This window comes from Vombatus ursinus, unplaced genomic scaffold, assembly GCF_900497805.2.
Source record: "Vombatus ursinus unplaced genomic scaffold, bare-nosed wombat genome assembly UNPS02014794.1, whole genome shotgun sequence".
NCBI classification, from domain to species: Eukaryota; Metazoa; Chordata; class Mammalia; order Diprotodontia; family Vombatidae; genus Vombatus; species Vombatus ursinus.
In genome coordinates, this window is record NW_020954572.1 from 30860217 (window position 1) to 30879554 (window position 19338).

A 19338-nucleotide genomic window follows, 5' to 3' on the forward strand; every position below is an offset into this window, starting at 1 on the left:
TCATGCCATTCTAATCATGATCAACCCTTCATAACACAATCCACCCAAATAAACGTGATAACCCCAAATCACATCTTTAAATTTCTAGTCCCAATGCCTTGCTAAGCTGCAAAATTAAGAAGAGAATCTGAAAAGGTGAAAGTGTCTCTTTGGTCCCTAATGGGGAGGGACCTCATCTAGTCCTTAAATTCCATATAAGATATAGCCACTCTGCTAACACTGCTAGTATTCAACAAATGGGCAACAAACATGCAATTGTCCTAATCTAGGTCAAACCATGTCTGAACTGTTTACAACTACCAGAATACTTTGTAAACACTTTCTTTGGCTCCTTCTGGAATTCAACACTGTTCTGATTAAAATTATTGTAGCTGAGAAGAACTTAACACCACCAGAAGTATTTAATTATACTTGTTTATCTAATACCTTTCTTTCAGCAATCTAAAAGCCATTTACAAACACTAGTCAAATTTCAATGTCTGAGAGGTAGGTACTGAAATAAAAAACACAAGAGGCAAAAACAGAAAAACAGGAGTGTGGGCTACTTAACAGTTTTTACTTAGAAGATCTTCAGGCTGCCTATCCAGCTCAGAGTGTTTAAAGTGGAGTGGCTTGAATTCCCATCCAAAAAGTCTGAGCTCAGGTACAAAGGCTCTTTATCTTTCTTCCTTTTGTTTGGGGTGGGGGGTGGGGGTAAATTATATTTTTTTATTATGTATATTGTCTAACAGACAATATACACTATCTTATTTTTACTTAAGATAAACTAAACAATATCTATTAAAACATGAAAACAAAATATAAAAAACTTTGTTCCAAAGCAAGGATCAACACTGCAGTTATATTAATAAAAGTAGTATTCACAAAGTACTGTCTTTGGTATCCAAAGACACTACTGACTCAGTTAGCAGAACATATAGTTCTTAATTATTTTTCCAGTAATGACTTCTTTATGCTGGGCTATCCACAACTGGTTCCCCTTGCCAACAAGGGCACAAATCTGGAAGATTGGCGGGGGGGCACTCAATACAGTTATCTTTCTGTTAAGCTAACTAGCCTAAAAAGAATCAAACCCCTATTCTCCAAGCCTCATCAGTACTGCATTCCAATCAACTGACTAGCTAGCTCAGACAATCTATTCAATCAAAACAGTCATTACTAGTGTAATAAATGAGAAATGAGGGAAATTAGTATTTTCTTATCTCAAATGTGTAGATTAATAAATAAATGCTTACCACCTTCTCTTCTCTTGGGGAAAAATAATTCCTTTTAAGATCACAGAATCAGAGTAATGTGGAACATTTTAAGTTAAAGACTCAACAAAAGCAATGACCACAACAGGTTTTCTACTGTGTGTGACATAATTGCATAATAAAAGCATCCAGAATCAGTGAAAGCTACCCTGTTAAAGCAAGAAAGATGCACATTCAGTATTCACATCAGTAGTCGCTGACTAGGCAAATGCTATAGATTTACATTCATGCCCATGAGGGGGCATTTCAGGGAAAACTGATTCCCAAAACTATGTGGCCAGATCCCTACCAGACTTGTTCTAAGTGAGTTGGTGGTATAGAAACTTTCCTATCCCTACCTAGCGGTAATACAAAGTGTATTGACAAAAGTCATGGAATTTTAACATATACCACTGTTTAATCATACCAAAACTGGGTTTGTACACACCAAGAGTATATATGAACCCCATTTTAAAGCAACCATTAGAGGAGGTAGTGTATCAATTATTTGGATGGAGAACACAAGGTCAACTCTAGCTGTAAACATTTCTAAAGCATTAGACACTACTATCCAAAACACAAGTGATGAGAAGGAAGTTAGAACACGTATAACATTATATGAATTTTAAAAAGCAAAAAAAAAAGAGAGAGAAACATTTAATATATTTACTCAAATAAAAGGAGTTTAAATGATTCGGAACTGAAAATAACAGAAATCCAAATATAATTTTTAAAAAGTGAATATAAATTAGCTAACTTTAAGGACATTTCCAGTTAAACATTCATTCAATTAATATTCAGCTTTTTATATTCTGAGACATACAGACACAGACACACAGACACACACACACTCTCACACACATACTCTGACATTCTGGCAAAAATCAGAGAAATATCCTCAAGTTTTTCAAACTGTGTGAAATAGGTTCCAAAATCAATATTCTACATGACTGTAAAACCCCTGATTTCATGCCTGTATGCATGGCTGTTTTAAAAGACATAAGTAACATAATATATTGGCTTTTTCAAATATACTAATAATTAAGGCATCTTGCTTTACACAGTATCTCAGTGTGAAAAAATTATCCATTATTTGCTACATTGTTTTAAACATCTTTAAAGTCTTTTCAATATGATCACAAAGTAGCTGTACACATTTAGTGGTTTGTTGGTTTTTTTTTTATAAAACACAATCTTAAAAAAATATTAATGGTGATTGGTCTCTGTGGTTCCCAGCAAAATGTCTTGCCCATTTCATCTTTTCATGTCAGTATAAATTACATTTTTATGCAATATGAAGGACTGCAATAAGACACAGAAGCACTTAAACAACTTTTCCCCAAATAACCATACAAATCCCAAACGCAGCAAAGGCGTACGATTTTCGTAGTGCACTTTCACCTCATTGAAGTCAAAGATGCTCCTTGTGGATATTTTTCCACTTCAATGTGAAGTAGATTGTTAGGATTTCATTAGTGGTTTCATTAAATGGCATTTTTGGAAGATTCTACTTCCCTCCTTGGTTCATAGTTCTCAGGAGAGACCTCTTTCTGGAAGTTACAAAGTCCAGGAATATTCTGAATAAGGAAGGCCTCTTCAGATGGTGACACTTCTCAATGTAATTGTAATAAATAAGCATCTACATCCTTGGAGAATAAAATAAAAACAGACTATTAGCCAATACTTAGAAAAAAAGGCTATTTGCCAATACTTAGCCCCCCACTCCTGTGTATATACACACACCCCCTCATTTAACTCAGTGCTTACTTCTGATTAACAATTTAATAAATTAATTTTCTGCTTAACTAACAAATATTACAGCAACCCTTTGTGCTTCATCTTTATTACTGAAAATCATTCAAAATGCATTATACAAAATACAAATAAATTTTTCTGCTTATTCAGGATATCACAGTGCTTCAAGACTACAATTCTGAATATCCATTATCATAGTACAAAGCTATATAAATTGAGATGTAGAAAGCATAAGAGACAAGGTTAAAATGGTTTGTCCCCAGGAAATATGAAAGTAATTTCTATGAAACCTTGATTTCTTTGTCTCATTAAATTAAAATAAAAATGTCAACTGCTTGGTCTCTCTATTCCCACCTCATCACTTCTTTCTGTCCCAGACACTTTTTCTGTGCTCTCTTAATGCTCCTCTCCTTCCTCTCCCCCTTGCCTCTCGCCATATGCCCTGGTCTCCTCTAGCTTCTATTCTCCATTTCTCACAGACTTTTTGTAGCCTCTTGAGTCATTTGGCCAACCCATCATGACATTTTCTTGAGCTCTGTTTCAAGTTTTCCACTCTCAAAAAAAAAAGTTAGTTATTTTAGGTTTTCAATTATTTAGGAAGTCTCTAGTTTTATTACAGCATTTTCCCATAAGGAAACTTGGGAATAGTATGCCTAACTTCAAAATAAAATTACTATTATCTTCAATAATAAAAGTTCTCTGGCCAAATTAAAAATAAGACGTCTCTTATTTTTATAGATGTCCTATGAAGTCTGTTGACCATGAATTTTCTGAAATGTAACACAATATAAATACACATTCTAAATAATGGCATATAACTTTCTAACATCTATACCTCACCACAATAACTGAGAAAACATTTTGAACAAGTTTTTATTTGCAATATTTTTATTACAAAAAGTCTATATAGAATATGTTGCTTGAATTGTTTCAATACATACTAAACCATTTTACTTTTCTTGAAGATATCTGAGAAGTCCTAACAGGAAGTTTTTTTTGTTAAGATTTAGGGTTGACCCAGTTCCCAGCTAATGTACTCTGATATTGGGCAAATTTTTAAAAAGTGGCAATATTCCTAATAATGAGGTACTTTGAAGTATTTTCTTTAGGGAAGGCAAACTTTTTCATAAATAAATATTTTTCTAGAGTTTAAAAAATGTGTTAACCCAAACTGTAGCTTATGTTTTCCTTTAAGAACCTGGAAAAATCACTGTTAAATATCAATTCTGATGATAAACTCATTTTATGGTTTTAATGGATATTTTTCTCAAGAGGCACAACAGAGGCACTTGGAAAATTGGAGGTTTGTCACTGTAGGGCTTGTTAAACTGTAACTACTGAAATTCTTTACTTAGTGTCAAATTCGTGGTTTCTTTACCGAGACATGTTTGCATCCTAGAATTTCATAAATGAAAAATGCCATCTCCCCTCTGGGGAAATATAAATAAATTAATATTGCTTGTTATAGAACACACACAAGGATACTAAATTTGTACATATTTGCATTAATAATCAAGGCTTCTTTTTCTCATTAGGATCTTAGTATATTGGGAGGGTATTCCTCCTTTGCTACAGAATTTGTGCTATCATTTCAGTTGCAGAATCCACCCCCCCAAAAAATAATAAGCACCTATGTAAAGCCCAAGGCCATCTTCCTAGCACTTTCCCTGAGCTCTCTGGGAAGATTCATACCCATATCTACTGGTTAGTATCCTGGTTTCTTGCTTTCTTTTGTTTTTACTGCTAAAACTGCCCTGGAAGATCTCCTCTTTCCCCAATTTAACTTCAAAAATAAGTGTTCAACAGGCCCAAATCACCACAAAGAACCTGGCACATAGATAAGGTCCTCCATATCCCCATTAGCTAAGACTGAGAAAAACAAGAAACATTCTATTCTCACATTTCCTTCAACTTACTACTATATTCAAAGTCACAACTCATACATCCGGAAGCAAAGGTAAGTAGATAACACTTTGCTATGAACCAATCATCATCTTGTAACTCTGGAAAAGGATATTCAGAATTGTAATCTTGAAGCACTGTGATATCCTGAATAAGCAGAAAAATTTATCTAATCTAAATCTAATACATTTCAGAAATTTGACTTTTCTTATACAAAAAGAGAAGGCGGGAGCAGCTAGGTGGCACAGTGGATAGAGCACCAGCCCTGGATTCAGAAGGACCTGAATTCAAATTCGGCCTCAGACACATAAGACTTACTAGCTGTGTAACCTTGGGCAAGTCACTTAACCCCATTGCCTAGTCAAAAAAAAAACCCAAACAAACAAAAAAAAGAGAAAGCTGGGGGATCATCTTCATAACTGACATACTAGCATCTTAATCTGGGGAAATGTCCTACTAGCACTCCAATGTGGATTTAAGTTTGTAGACTTATAGCATTCCACTCCCTTATCCAGATAGCCGAATAAGTAAGTAATTAATAAATCTCTTTTGGACACATTGTTGTGTGTGGATTTCTCTAGTGCAAATGCTGAGTTAACACATAATCCTTCATTTGGAGAGGCATCTGTTGCTAAATAAAAGAATTAAATGGGTGTGAGAAACTGATCAAGTTTCCTTCTCATTTTTAAAACTCCTCAAACTCAGAGAGTCCTCATTCAAGTGTGACAGCAAGTGGCTCTAATTTAAGTGTCCAGAACTGTTCTACTCTGAGTCCACCCTCTCTTTCTGGCTTCCTAAAGTACCACTATTCACTCTTATGAATCTCTTTAAAACTCTTTAAAGACTTTCTCTAATACTTCTGACAATCACACCAGGATAACATACCCCCGTAAGATGACTGTCTTTTGAAATGCATCTGAAAGACATTCAATGGGCAGTCCCTTTGCTCCCTGCCAAACAACAGAATGCTATACCTATACCCAGAGTATTCTGGCACTTTGGGAGGTATACTTGCTTTTAGGACTCTACAGTATCACTTACCTAACTAGCTAAGTAATTTAATGACTTGTTCTTCAGTAGTTCTAGTTTTACAAATCCATCAGGCTAGATATTAGATATTTAGATTATTAGATATTTTGAACATCTAAAGTCAAACATCTGATATACCTCTGATTATATACATACCTTAGCTATATTACCAGTGTATCCTGGGACCGATGTAAGATGGTTTTCTTGTTTCCACAATCCACTTAATTGTTGTTTTAAAATATGAACATTTCTTAATTAAAAAAAAAGAATTTAAGCAAAAATTTATTCATGACTGTTTATATATATAGTCCAGTGAAATATACATACATCCAGAGAAAGATGACTGAAGACATTTTAATATTTAAGAATTTATCCTGAGGCACAATGATATTAGAACTCAAATGAATTATTTATAGTCATATGTGTCAGTTACTCATGGAGATTCATGCTTCATTACCAAAAGTGTTTGAAAACAGTGCCTATGCAATACAGGGAACAGCTGATTCTGACAGTCTTCTAATTCCTTAGAAGAAACTCAGGAGCTACTTAAGATTATCTGTCTCAGTCTATAGAATAATCTACATATTTCCAAAACTACAGAAATATATGCTGAACTCTCAATAGGCTGGCCCCGTATGATGCCCTCACTCTCGTTCCAAATACCTGCAACTCCAGAAATGCCTGATTATAATGTGTAAGATGACATAGCATTGCTATCCCTGTCTTTTCAGCAAAATGGGGTCAGTTCCAGGAAGAGGGAGGTTAATAGATTCTGAAATTTTACATGTATTCTAATATATTCTATATTCTAGTATATTCTAATATAAAATCTTCAGCACTCATTTATTTTTTTTTTTTGCCTTTTTTTTTTTTTGGTGAGGCAATTGGGGTTAAGTGACTTGCCCAGGGTCACACAGCTAGTGAGTGTCAAGTGTCTGAGGCCGCATTTGAACTCAGGTCCTCCTGACTCCAAGGCCAGAGCTCCATCCACTGCTCCACCTAGCTGCCCCCTTTAACACTCATTTAAATAAATCAGATCTGCTAAAAATTAAGTTTCTAAGCTACTATCTAAGAATTTTATCATGAAGACATCACAGTAGCCTAATAACAGCAACTTACATTTATGCTATTTTAAGATTTACATAAACTCCTTCATTTAATCCTCACAAAAGAGATAATGCAAATATTGTTATTCCCTTTAAGAGATGAAGAAACACTGGGTGAATAATTTCTCTGCGCTCCAGTCACACAGGTAGTAAGCAACAGAGATGAAATTTGAACTCACATCTTCTAGTTCCAAATTAACTGCACGCACTGTGTTGCCTTCAAAGATTTTCCTGTAATTTTATAACGAGTATAAGATTTCCTTAAATCCTCTCTATTAAGAATGGGAGTGAATGACATTGTGTTTACGATCATATATACAAGCAGCCACCTCACCTGGGAGCTGCCTTTGCTCCTATACCCTCTCCTGATTGGTGAATCCCTGATAGAACCACCATCTCATGAACAGCCCTGGCCATCCATGCTCACTTCTCTCCTGGCTCCATTCCTGACTCTCTGGACTTTTCTACCCTCTCCCCAGTAACTTTCTCACCTTCTTGAAGATATCTTTGCTTTTGAACCACTTCCCTATTGGCAAGGCCCTAGCTAGGAACACCATGTCATGAGATGCCTAGACCACTCATGCTCAATGGCTCTTCCCGTTCCACTACTCATGAATCTCTTGACTTTTCCTCCTCCTTACCAGAAGCCTTGTTCCCATAAAGATACCCTTACTCTTCGAACGCCACCCTTGCTCCCTTTCCGGTTCCCTTTTATAAGCTGTCTTCCCTCATTAGAAATTAGAATAATTTCTGAGTGCAAGGACCATCTTATTTTCTTGTATTTGTATTCCTAGTGCTTAGTACAGTGTTTGACACATAGTAAGAGCTTAATAAATTCTTTCTTGCTTGCTTGCTATTTATCTATTTGATGCTATCTTGACCACAGAATTTTTACTAGAATAGCAGGGTATTTGCAAAGTATAGAAATTCATTATAATACTTACCCATCTTTTGCAATTTCTGTATTAGCAGATAGTTCTGACCACCATCTTTTTATGACTGCTTGAATCCAGTTCAAACCAACTATCACATATCTGAAATAATATTTTGTGTAAAAATCATGCTTTCCCTCCAAAAAGTGCTTACTGATAAATACAAACCTCTTCCATTTACTTTGAATTTTTCTCAGCACTTGACAATACCATCAATGCTAAAGTATTATAGAGTTGCTGACAAGATACCATTTCAATCTTCCCCAGTCGTTTCATATATATAAATCTTATTCTCCCAACTAGATTGCCCTTATCTCCTGCACAGCCTAATACTGTACCACGTATATAGTAGAACTTTAATAAATGTTGCTGAAAATGAAAGATGAAATTCATATAGACACTTACTCTTCAAATTTGCTTTTAAGTAGTGATTTTACTAGGGGCAACAGATCTACACAGCAGCCAAGTGAAATGTACTGCTTTTCTTCCTGTAAACTAAAATATACATTTGGTTACAAAAATCTGCATATACCATGGTTTCTATTTTTCTAAAAAATGTTCTCTTTTTACCTGCTGGTGAGTACAGGAAGGCAATCTACCACCACTCCAAGATCTTCAATCCTATAGTATTAAGGGAAGCAAAAGTTAATTAGCTAATTATTTTCACATTCAAGTCATATTCACCTAAGTCAGCAAAGGTGACTAACAATTAGTTTTTCCCCAAAATCAACAGACTATCTATAACATGAAGATCTGAGTTACAGAGGTTACCAAGTTTATTCAACATCACATAGCAAGTAAAGAAAAATAATGACTCTTGTGCTACATCAACTTTGGACACTATTGTTCTAATTAAAATTAAATACAGGGAGTTAAATTTTCTGGTCAGCAACATTACCATAAGTTGAAAAGCTGATTCTACATTGCTATCCCTGAAATTGGTTGCTACAGTTTAGGAAAACCAAGAATAGGAAAAAAATTATAATGACTTACCTCACCAAATAGGCTACCAGTTCACTTATACTTCGCTTTCTCCAAAAAGTCAAAGCTACATTCAACCTCAGATTTCTACTGAAAAGAACCTGTGCCATTGTCTCATGGTCCTGTGAAACCTGCAAGCAAAGAAACAATATTTAAAATTAGAAGGCACCAGAGATATCATTCAATCCAATGCCTCATGTTATTTTATTTTTTTGTTTGTTTGTTTTTGGCTAGGCAATGGGGTTAAGTGACTTGCCCAGGGTCACACAGCTAGTAAGTGTTGTGTCTGAGGCCATATTTGAACTCAGGTCCTCCTGAATCCAGGGCCTGTGCTCTATCCACTGCACCACCTAGCTGCCCCACCAATGACTCATTTTATAGATGATGAAAATGATGTTTCAAGGAGTAAAGGGATTGGTCCAAGTTAGTTGTCGGCAGAATCCAAGTCTCCTGATTCCCAAGTCCAAAGTTCTTTCCACTGTATCACAATGCATAACTTATGACAAGCAGCAAGCTAATTTGTTAAAGGCTATATTGACGGAAAAAAAACGTGAAGTAGGAAAAGAGAACCAAAGTAGTCATTCAATTAGATCAGGTCAATGTAAAAAGATTTTTACCTTACACAATGCTAGTCCCTTTTCCTAAAACTAAAAATCTTTAGCAGTTTCATTCACAATTTAGAATAATATAGCATTTGAAGAAAATGAACATCAAGCAATCTGAAACATCAACACCCTTTCCTCAACTATTACTATTCCTTCTTGTTGGATGAGGATAAGGATATAAGAGAAAATATTCTAGTAGGCCCAGCTTCTCTCCAGTGTTATGGCATCAATTTAAATTTTTTTTAGGGTAAAAAAAAAACTTTAAAATTAAGTATGAATAAAGCAAGGTACCTTAGGCCTCTAACAATAAGGCAGTAATCAATATACCTCTGAAAACTACACAGGGGACATAGGGGCCAGAGCAGTAAGCATTCTTTGGAAAAGAGGTTTGAATATGAAAAGGCAAAAGGAAAGGGAGGATTGTGTATAGTTTTTCACAATACAGCAGCAACTACAATTGTATTCCTCCTAAACAACCATAGTGATCCTTCAGTTTATACTCAGGTCATCAGTTATTAGAAACTATGTCACTGTGATCCCCCAAAGAACCATCACTTCTATAATGGTGATATTTAAATTCTTCTCACATTTATTACACAGACGTATAATATCATCACACCCATTCTCTAATTCTTATGTTGGCTCATTGTTATTCCATGAAGAATTTTTTTAATGTTTTAACTTCCCACCAATCTCCCAGAAACTCTGATTCTAGTCTGCTTTCCTGTCATGATTTTTTTCTAATACTGATTTACTTTCTGTTCCTCTAGAAACTTCTATTCACTATTTTCCAAGGAGATTGAAGATCTTGCTACATAGTTCCAATATCATTTCAAGTACCATCTGTAAAAGACCCTGTGTTTCCATAATCAAGATCTCTCTAAAAATACTATATACTTGTAAACATTCTCTTAATCATCACATTCATCTTCTATCACCTATGCTACCTTAAATCAATTCAATCAATTACTACTTGGGAGGACTATAGGAGTTGTTTTCTAGAAACAAAACATGAGTTTACCAAACCATTCCTCAAAGGACCACTTTGGGCTAAGCTATTCTACAGTACTACAGCAAGGGTCACAATCAACAACCTACCACACTAGGGTGTTTAAATCTTTAGGGTTCCACTGAATTAAGGAATAGGTAAAGTATGCCAGGAGAGCTGATTCTTGCATCTATATATAACAGCTCTACTTTTTCATAAGATCTGATCTTTTCTTTCTTCCTGCCCCCTCCAACCTCTACCTGTCAATGTGCTAGTCTGGATCCTGTAAGAGATAGGTAACTGAATAAATCTATTCTACTTACACAGAAAAGTACAAACTTTTAAAAGTGGACATAATTGTTTCAAATTTGCTTGATCTGACTCTGAGAAGGCTCACCCAAGGGGCACCACTCAAGAGATTCTATAGACAAAGGATGAGAGGTACTCTGAAGACTGAAGAAAGCAACAAAAGAAAAAAAATTTTATTTATGTATGTATGTGTATATATATATATATATGTATAATCATGCTAGGTAAAAAATGAGTTTATGGAATGACTCACCTCACTAAAAAATCCACTATATTTTGATGATGGGCTTTCTGTTTGTGAAGAACTAGAATCACTGGCGTTGAGTAAAAATGTACGACCTTCGTGGCGTAATTTTTCAGGCAGGTGGCCTGCACAAGCCAGTTCATTTTCTTTATTTGCCATGTCACAGCCCCTGCTTCTAGGGAAGTGTTTTCTTCTGTAACAAGGATTTGGAAAATAATGATGAACTTTCTTTCTGTAATATACTTCTTTGTGCAGTTTGTCTGGACTTTTCACAGTGTATCCAACTGTTCTGTAAAAACAATTAGCTCATTTAAATAAAGAAGGAAATAAAATCTTATCTTATTCAAAATTAAAGGTCAAGGGACAATTTTGCAGTAAAGTTTTAGTCATCTGACATCCATCCAACCAAGTGCTATATAATCAGTTGTACTTAAGTTTTGAACATTTCTGACAACATAATGTCAGGCTTGAGGGAATAATACACGCCACAGAACTGGCTTAAAAGCAATCACTGCTCTATTAAAGAATGTAGAATCAAATACAGAATCAAAGAATTTGGGACACTAGGAACAGGAGAAACCCTAAGATTATAACTGTCCAAACTCACTTTACAGATAACATGTTTAATACAATTTCCTATTTTTAACCATTCCCAGCTTTCAGAATTTATTGCTTCCCCAAAATTTCAAAGTATCTCTTACCTATTTGTATAAGCAGCCAACTGTTTTGGAGATTTCTTACCCTATCAATAAAAGCAGAAAATTATTGTTACCCAAGGACAAGTATATCTAGATAAAAGTTTCTGTTAAAGGGATTGTGCCAGAATAAGGGTGTAACATCAATAAATCTATAATTCTTCACTGTTCTTAATATTTGGAGGTGATGGAAAGATTAGAATTTTATTTTTATTCAGCATTCCCTTCACTATTATTAAACTCTACACATTTTCCCACTTTTACCTGCTATCATCTTCAATGGCTTAACTGATTTCACTGGTATATGGTAATCTGTCAATCTCAACTACTCCATTCTCATTTAGAGTGTATTTTATATTTTAGAATACATTGAGGGGCAGCCAGGTGATGCAGTGGATAGAGCTCCAGCCTTGGAGTCAGGAGAACTTGAGTTCAAATTTGACCTCAGACACTTGACTCTTACTAGCTGTGTGACCATGGGCAAGTCACTTAACCCCAGTTGCCTCACTGAGAAAAAAAAAAGAACACGCTGACTATATATTTTTTTTCTTCCATAAGAATTTCATTATGATTTAGGAGAAACTATGCCAAGGTTAACAAGCCTTAGCATTGTACATAGAGAACACTTTTTTGTATGCTAACTTATTACCCTCCTATTGCTTAAGAAGTTAACCAGAACTCATCAGGTATCACAAAAAGTTTAGATTCTATGACATGTTATCTGTTACATGAGAAATTTACAAAAATATTAACATACCTCCTTCATGTTCTTATTAGTGAAATGAGAGATCCTTTTCCTAGGAAGATCAATGGAATGGCCCTCAATATGCAAAAGGTTCCGTTTTCTATCATTGTGGGCTTCAGATGCCATAATCTCTTAAATCCCTGATTAGCAAAATTTGAAAGAAATTAGTTTTGACTACACATAGTGAAATATTGCCATCATTCCTCTAACACACACACACACACACACACACACACACACACACACACATACACACACACACTTTCTGCTTCATTCACAAAGTAAATTCTATTTTGTTATTTACAAAATCTGAAATAGTTAAGGCACATCAGGCAGAGAAATCTAGAAAAGGGACTGTGAAAACCAAATCAGTAGACTACTGGCAATACATGATAGCTAGCTTTAAGTTGTGTTGAAGATCAGGGAAGCCAAGAAGTCAGGAAGACTCCCCAGTGCTGTAGCTCTGGCCCTGATAATTCTCTCTTACTTACTTACTTACTCACTCACTCATATTTACCAGGCTTCAACTTGGAATTTCAATTTGGTACCAGTGAAGTCATAGGTCTTATTAAATGTAGTGATAAAGTAAAGTCCAGGTTAACAGGGGTCTTTCCTCCTATTTGCCACGTTTTACAATAAAGTCCTAAGACCCATACTTAAGCAGCCAACTGTTTTAGAGATTTCTTTCCCTATCAATAAAAGCAGTCCTACTAAGTTATGAAAGCATTCTGGCTTCAAGCTCTCTAATCTCTGAATCAATTCTCCTCATACTACTCCAACCCATACTACATAATGCTACTTGATTAATTTTCCTAATGCACAGCTCTGCCACATAGGTCACAAACCTGTAACACCCTACTACCTACCAAATAAATTCAAAACTCTTACTCTGATATTTAAATCTCAAATGTTGATTTGGCCCCAATTTGTCTCCCCAGTTATAGCCTTTCATATTCCCTACAAACTAGCCAAGCCAGACTTCATGTTTTGATTTCTTATTTCCTCTCCTGTATACCTTTGTGGACAATTATTTCCTTATTTGGGGTGCCCTCTTTTACCTTCACTATCCATCTTTCCCTAATGAAATCCTACCCAGCCTTCAAGGGCTAACTCAAATCCATCTCTTCTATGAACTCTTCTCTGATACCCTAGTTGAATGTAATCTCTCAGAAGTCTCACACTTTACTTAAGTCTCTCTCATTTCACTTCCATATTCTACTCTGTATTGTAGTTTACCTCTGCCTCATCTCCCTTATCATGCCATATGTAGGGATTACGGCCTAATCATCACTATCCTCCCACACAGCTAGCACTGTACCAGAAACAAAGAGTACCCAATCATCAATTAGCGAACATTAACTTCCTTACACTTTGATTTTTCCAAATCCAAAATGTGGATTTGGAAAGTAGGGATCTATTTTGCAGAGATGCTGAAATCAGTCACTTAATCAACAAGCACTGATTTATGCCCCTACTATGTGTTAAGTGCTGGGGATCCAAAGACAGAAGTGATACAGTCCCTGAGTTCAAGAAGCTTAAATTCTACAGGGGAGATAACATCTATATAAGTAGATACAAACTAACATACTCACATTGAATAAACTGCCCCCCCCCAAAAGAAAACAACCTTGGAAGGGGAGGCAATTGCAACTGGAAGGACCAGGAAAAGCCCCCTACAAATGGTAGCACTTGAACTATGTCTTAAAGGAGACCAAGGAGATTCCTGAAGGTAGAGGAGGTAGAGAGTGAGTACATTCCAGGGATGAGGCAGAGGTGGGAGGGTGAGGGGGGGTTGTTAATACAAAGGCTGTGACAGAGGAGATGAATTATGTGAGGAACAGAAAGTAGGCCTAGACGGCTGGATTATAAAGAGTGTAGAGGGGAGTAATGTGTTAATGGAATGGATAAATAGGAAGGGGTCAGGTTACAAAGAGCTTTAAATGGCAAACACAGGAGTTTATATTTGATCATCAAGTAATAAAGAGCTAATTTAGCTCTTTAAGGAAAAAGGGAGTTTTACATGATCACGGTCAGGGCAGACCTATGCTTTAGGAAAATCACTTTGGTGGCTGTAAAGATGGACTGGAGTGGGGAGAGGTTTGAGGCATGGAAGCTAAAGAGGAAGATATTACAATAATCCAAGTGTAGGTTATGAGAGCTTAAACTAGAATGGTGGCCATATAGGTGGAAGGAAGAAGAAATGCTGTGGCAGTAGAAAAGACAAGATTTGGCAACTGACTGGATATATGTGACACCTAGAATAACACCACGGTTATGAACCTTGGTGACTGGAAGGATGATGGTGCACTACAGTAATACATAAGTGCTGGGAAGTTGGGGAGAAGGCAGTAAATTTTATTTTTAATATATTGAATTTGAGATACATATGGTACATTGTTTGAAAGGCAAGTTTAATGCATTTAATCTGAACAGCAGTTTGTGATATAAGACTATAGTTAAGCAAAGGCATCTTCGTATTTAAGCTGGGGAAGCTGGTTCAATTTTACCATTTAAAAACATTAAATAGTTACTATTTTTAGAAATGTACTAACATTTGACCTGTTTCTAAAAAGTGGCCCTTTGTGGGGCAGCTAGGTGGCGCAGTGGATAGAGCACTGGCTCTGGAGTCAGGAAGACCCGAGTTCAAATCCAGCCTGAGACACTTGATCATTTGATACATACTATGTGACTCTAGGCAAGTCACTTAACCCCAACTGCCTCACAAATAAAAAAAAAAAAGTCTGACACAAAAGTGGCTCTTTGAATACTCATGGATTTTACTAGCACTTATACAACCTTGCTTATAAATTAATCTTTTGATTTTCAGTGTCTTTAACATAGTAGGTACTTAATTAACATTTACTCAATTGGAGTTCAAAGATTAGAAATGTATTAGTAAGAGTTTAGGTTAAATAAACAAACTCTAATTTGTAAGAGTTGAAAAATACAACTAAGCCTAAATGGTAACTTTCATTTAACTCAAGTCTATCCTCTTTAACAAAAGGAATCACATTTAGGATAAAAAAAAATTACAATTGAAAAGGATATTTAAGTTCATCTAGTCCAGCTCCCTCATTTTACAGATGAGGAAACTGAGGGCCAAAGGAGTTACATGGTTTTCCTAAAGTCCTTATGTATTAAGTAGCAGAGCTAGGATTCAAACCCAGGTGCCCCAGGTTCTCCGACGCCAAATTCAAGAATTTTTTCCACTATAGTACACCGGTTTTATCAATTTATGAGGTGTGGAAGTCCACAGAGAGATGGTGTTTACCTGAACACATTTCAACAAATCTTTGTCATCTAACTTACTCCAATAATATGTCTGAAGGATGCCTGGTACATGCTCAAAACCTGCTTTATTACGCTGATTCTTTCTGAAAGGTGATGTAGAGCTGATACAAAGCAAAATAAGCAGGGTGTGGAACACTGCATGCTGGTAGACTTTTGATATTTTAGTTTGGCTGAACTTTACCTCTTTTTTATTCTTTGTTATAAGGGTTGGCTCTCTGGGAGAGGATAGGGCAAGGGATATACTGAGAAATATAAGTGATATAAAAACAAAAGATAAAGAAAAATTATTTTTAAAAAAGATGTGTTGGGCATTCAGTAGATGCTTAACTAAAGTATTTCAGTGTAACTGGGTCATCCATTTAAACACGATGGAAAAAATATCTTATTCTTTCCTTTATTCATCTACATACTCTACTAAATTTGATGACATGATAGATGTGTCTTTTTTTTAAAAAATCAAATAAATAGCCCTCATAATCCATGAATAAATGTAGAATAGTTTCTCTTTTCATGCAAAGTGAAAACAGCTATAGTAACTAGTAGGAGATAACTGGTCTTAGTTATATTTGAAAAAGCTTCTTTGTATGCATTTTTAGGTTTAAGTTCTAAAAATTTTACATGATGACCCTAAGCTGACTGCCAACAAGTGTAATTTCCCAGCACTTAATTAAATTGGTTCAAAATCTTGGCCTAAACCTTTTAGATCAACATTTTCCCCAAAACTAATTTGTTGAAGGAACAATTTTAAGCTTGAAATATACTCATGAAACCCAAAAATGATAGATTCAATCAGTATGAGGGGTTGGGGAAAGAAAGTGGGAAACAGGATATTTCAGAGCAAAATATAAGCAAAATTACATTTTAATAAATAGTCATATTATACAGGGAATAATCTTGAAATTCTCACAAAATCCCAACTCAACCCACAAAAAGACAAAGTTTGTATGAAACACCTTAAAACACCATTCTATACAATTTTTAGTATGCCTTTCAATTGCATATATAGAGTTACAACTACAAGGGATTGAAAAGGCCATGTAGCCCAACTACTTCACGTTATAGATGAGAAAACTGAGGCTCCAAGGGGCTTAGTGACTTGCCCCAGTCACATGGCTATTAAGTGTCAGAGGGAGAATCTGAACAAAAATCTTTCTGACTTCTAGTCCCAGTGCTAGTCCCCACTACTCCACAGTGCCTCTCGTTAACCTACAATATCTTTTATGGCCACTGTATTATTAGTTTTATTTAAATGCTTTACTTTGTTACAGGAAATTTATCACAAAGTAGGAGTAATTTGCAAATAAAAAAAGCCATAAAACTTTTAAAAAATTTTATAGACCACTGATATATAGATAGATCAAATTGAAACCACTCATTCCAAAACAAAAGCCTCCTTTTTGCCTAGAAAAGCTTGTTCCCCACAAATGTTTGTCAGTCTTTTAAGCAAATCAGCTTTAGATTAAAAGCCAACCAGACTAATTTTCTTGAGGTAGAACTTGCTGACTATACCCTTTCACTTTTGCCTTGGTACCTCTGCCTTAGCACAGTAGCTGATATATACTCAGACGGATCTATGATTTCATTAATTTGGAAGCTCCCTCCAGTGATGCAAACTGCAATCCATCCATGCACGCTCGTCCCATGTAGTTCAGGATGATGTTCTCAGCTAGAGAAATCTGCCACAGGAGGTCTAACCACCGTGCTAGGCAGGGATAGGCAGGGCCTCTTTTGTACTCCCTACAATAGCTAAGAATTGTTTTTTGTATTTAAAAATGTAAAAACCATTCTTAGTTTGCCACAGGCCCTAGTTTGCTAACCCTTATCTAGAGGCCTTCCTTACTTTCTCCTGTCACTATAAGTGTTATCAGCATAACATTTTGGCTGTCCACCTGTCAGTCCCTCCCTTTTACCATGTGTGACCAGTCCATCATCTCTTCCCAACATATAATTCTTTAATGACATCTTTTACACCAGTTCTTCACATTTCACAATTATTTATATCCTGTAGCCTGTTCACACTCACTACTGGTACCTTCTATTGCCCTTTATAGGTGGCACAGTGGAGAGAGCGCCGGACCTGCCAGTCAGAAGACTATTCTTCCTGAGTTCAAATCTGGCCTCAAGACACTTACTAGTTGTATGATCCTGGGCAAATCACTTAACCCTATCTGTCTCAGTTTGCTCATCTGTAAAATGACCTGGACTAAGAAATGACAAACCAGTCGAGTTATCCTTGCCAAGAAAACCCTGAAAGAGATCACAAAAAGTTGGACATGACAGAAAAACGACTAAACAACAACACTGTCCTTTATGTGATATTAACTTTTAATTCTTTGAAGACTGTTTTATTCCACATCTCTGCCATATAGCAACAAACTTTGCAGTTTTGATTCAGCCAAAAGGCCGCACGGGAGGACCTAGAGGGCCACATGTGGTTCCCCATCCCAGGTGGAGACTAGAGAGGGAGCACTGTATGCACAGCCTGGAGTAGGCTAGCAGTAAGTGGACCACAAAGTGCAAGCAGCAGAGTCAAGTATAAGAAGACTTAAAAGTTAGGACAGGATCAAGTTGTGAAGAACTTTAAAAGTCAAAATGAGGAATTTATATTGGCCCACTGGGGTAAAAGGGAGCCACTAGAGTTTGCTGAGCAAAGGAGTGACATGATCAGATGTGCACTTTAGGAAAACCACTCTGGCAGGTGTACGAAGAATGGTTGGAATGGGGAGAGGCTAGAGGCATGGAAACCCAAAAAGGAAGCAACTGTAATAATCCAAGTGAGATATTATGGGTACCTGAAGTAGGGTGGTGGTTGTGTGAGTGGAGAGGAAGGGGCTATGTGAGAGATGCAGAAAAGGAGTAAGTGCTGTTGGAAACTGACTGTCTATAGGGTGTGAGTGAGAAATTGAAGATGACACCAAGTTTTTAAACTCTGGTAACTGGAAGGACAGTGGTGCCCTCAAGAAAGTTTGGAAGAATGGTGGTTTTGGTGAACACTGTACACAGGAACAGTAATACTGTATGATGAGAAACTGTGATTTACTTGGTTCTTCTCAGCATACAATGATCCAAGACAATCCCAAAGGACTAATGATGAAAAATGCTATCTACCTCTATAGAAAGAACGTATGGTATCTGAATACTAACTAAAACATACTATTTTTCACTTTCTCTTTCCTTTTTTTTTTTTAGTTTTCTTGCACAAAATGACTAATGTGGAAATGTTTTACATGATCGCACATGTATAACCTATATCAGATTGCTTGCCATCTCAGGAAGGTAACAGAGAGGGATAGCACACAGAACTCAAAACTTAAAAAAAAAAAAAAACTACAAATGTTAAAAATTGTTTTTACAACTAATTGGAGAAAAAATAAAATTTTTTTTAAGGCAATTGGGGTTAAGTGACTTGCCCAGGGTCACACAGCTAGTAAGTGTCAAGTGTTTGGTCTGAGGCCGGATTTGAACTCAGGTCCTCCTGACTTGCGGGCCGATGCTCTATCCACTGCGCCACCTAACTTCCCCCA

The 19338-nt window shown here is 36.1% G+C and overlaps 1 protein-coding gene across 3 annotated transcripts in view; it reads right to left on the minus strand.

The window, feature by feature from the left end:
- Positions 1-1876: 1876 nt before the first annotated feature.
- Positions 1877-19338, minus strand: part of KATNBL1 (katanin regulatory subunit B1 like 1) — a 45732-nt gene continuing 28270 nt past the window's right edge. For 2 of the 3 annotated variants that reach the window (XM_027870161.1, XM_027870162.1), the window contains exons 2-10: positions 12536-12663; positions 11785-11825; positions 11093-11372; positions 8950-9068; positions 8527-8577; positions 8362-8451; positions 7969-8058; positions 6075-6168; positions 1877-2878 (exon numbers count right to left, since the gene is read on the minus strand). In XM_027870161.1, the coding sequence (XP_027725962.1) occupies positions 2846-2878; positions 6075-6168; positions 7969-8058; positions 8362-8451; positions 8527-8577; positions 8950-9068; positions 11093-11372; positions 11785-11825; positions 12536-12649 (912 nt within the window). In that variant the 5' untranslated portion in view covers positions 12650-12663 and the 3' untranslated portion in view covers positions 1877-2845. The remainder of the gene's footprint in view (positions 2879-6074; positions 6169-7968; positions 8059-8361; positions 8452-8526; positions 8578-8949; positions 9069-11092; positions 11373-11784; positions 11826-12535; positions 12664-19338) is intronic. The other variant, XM_027870163.1, reaches the window with a different exon arrangement.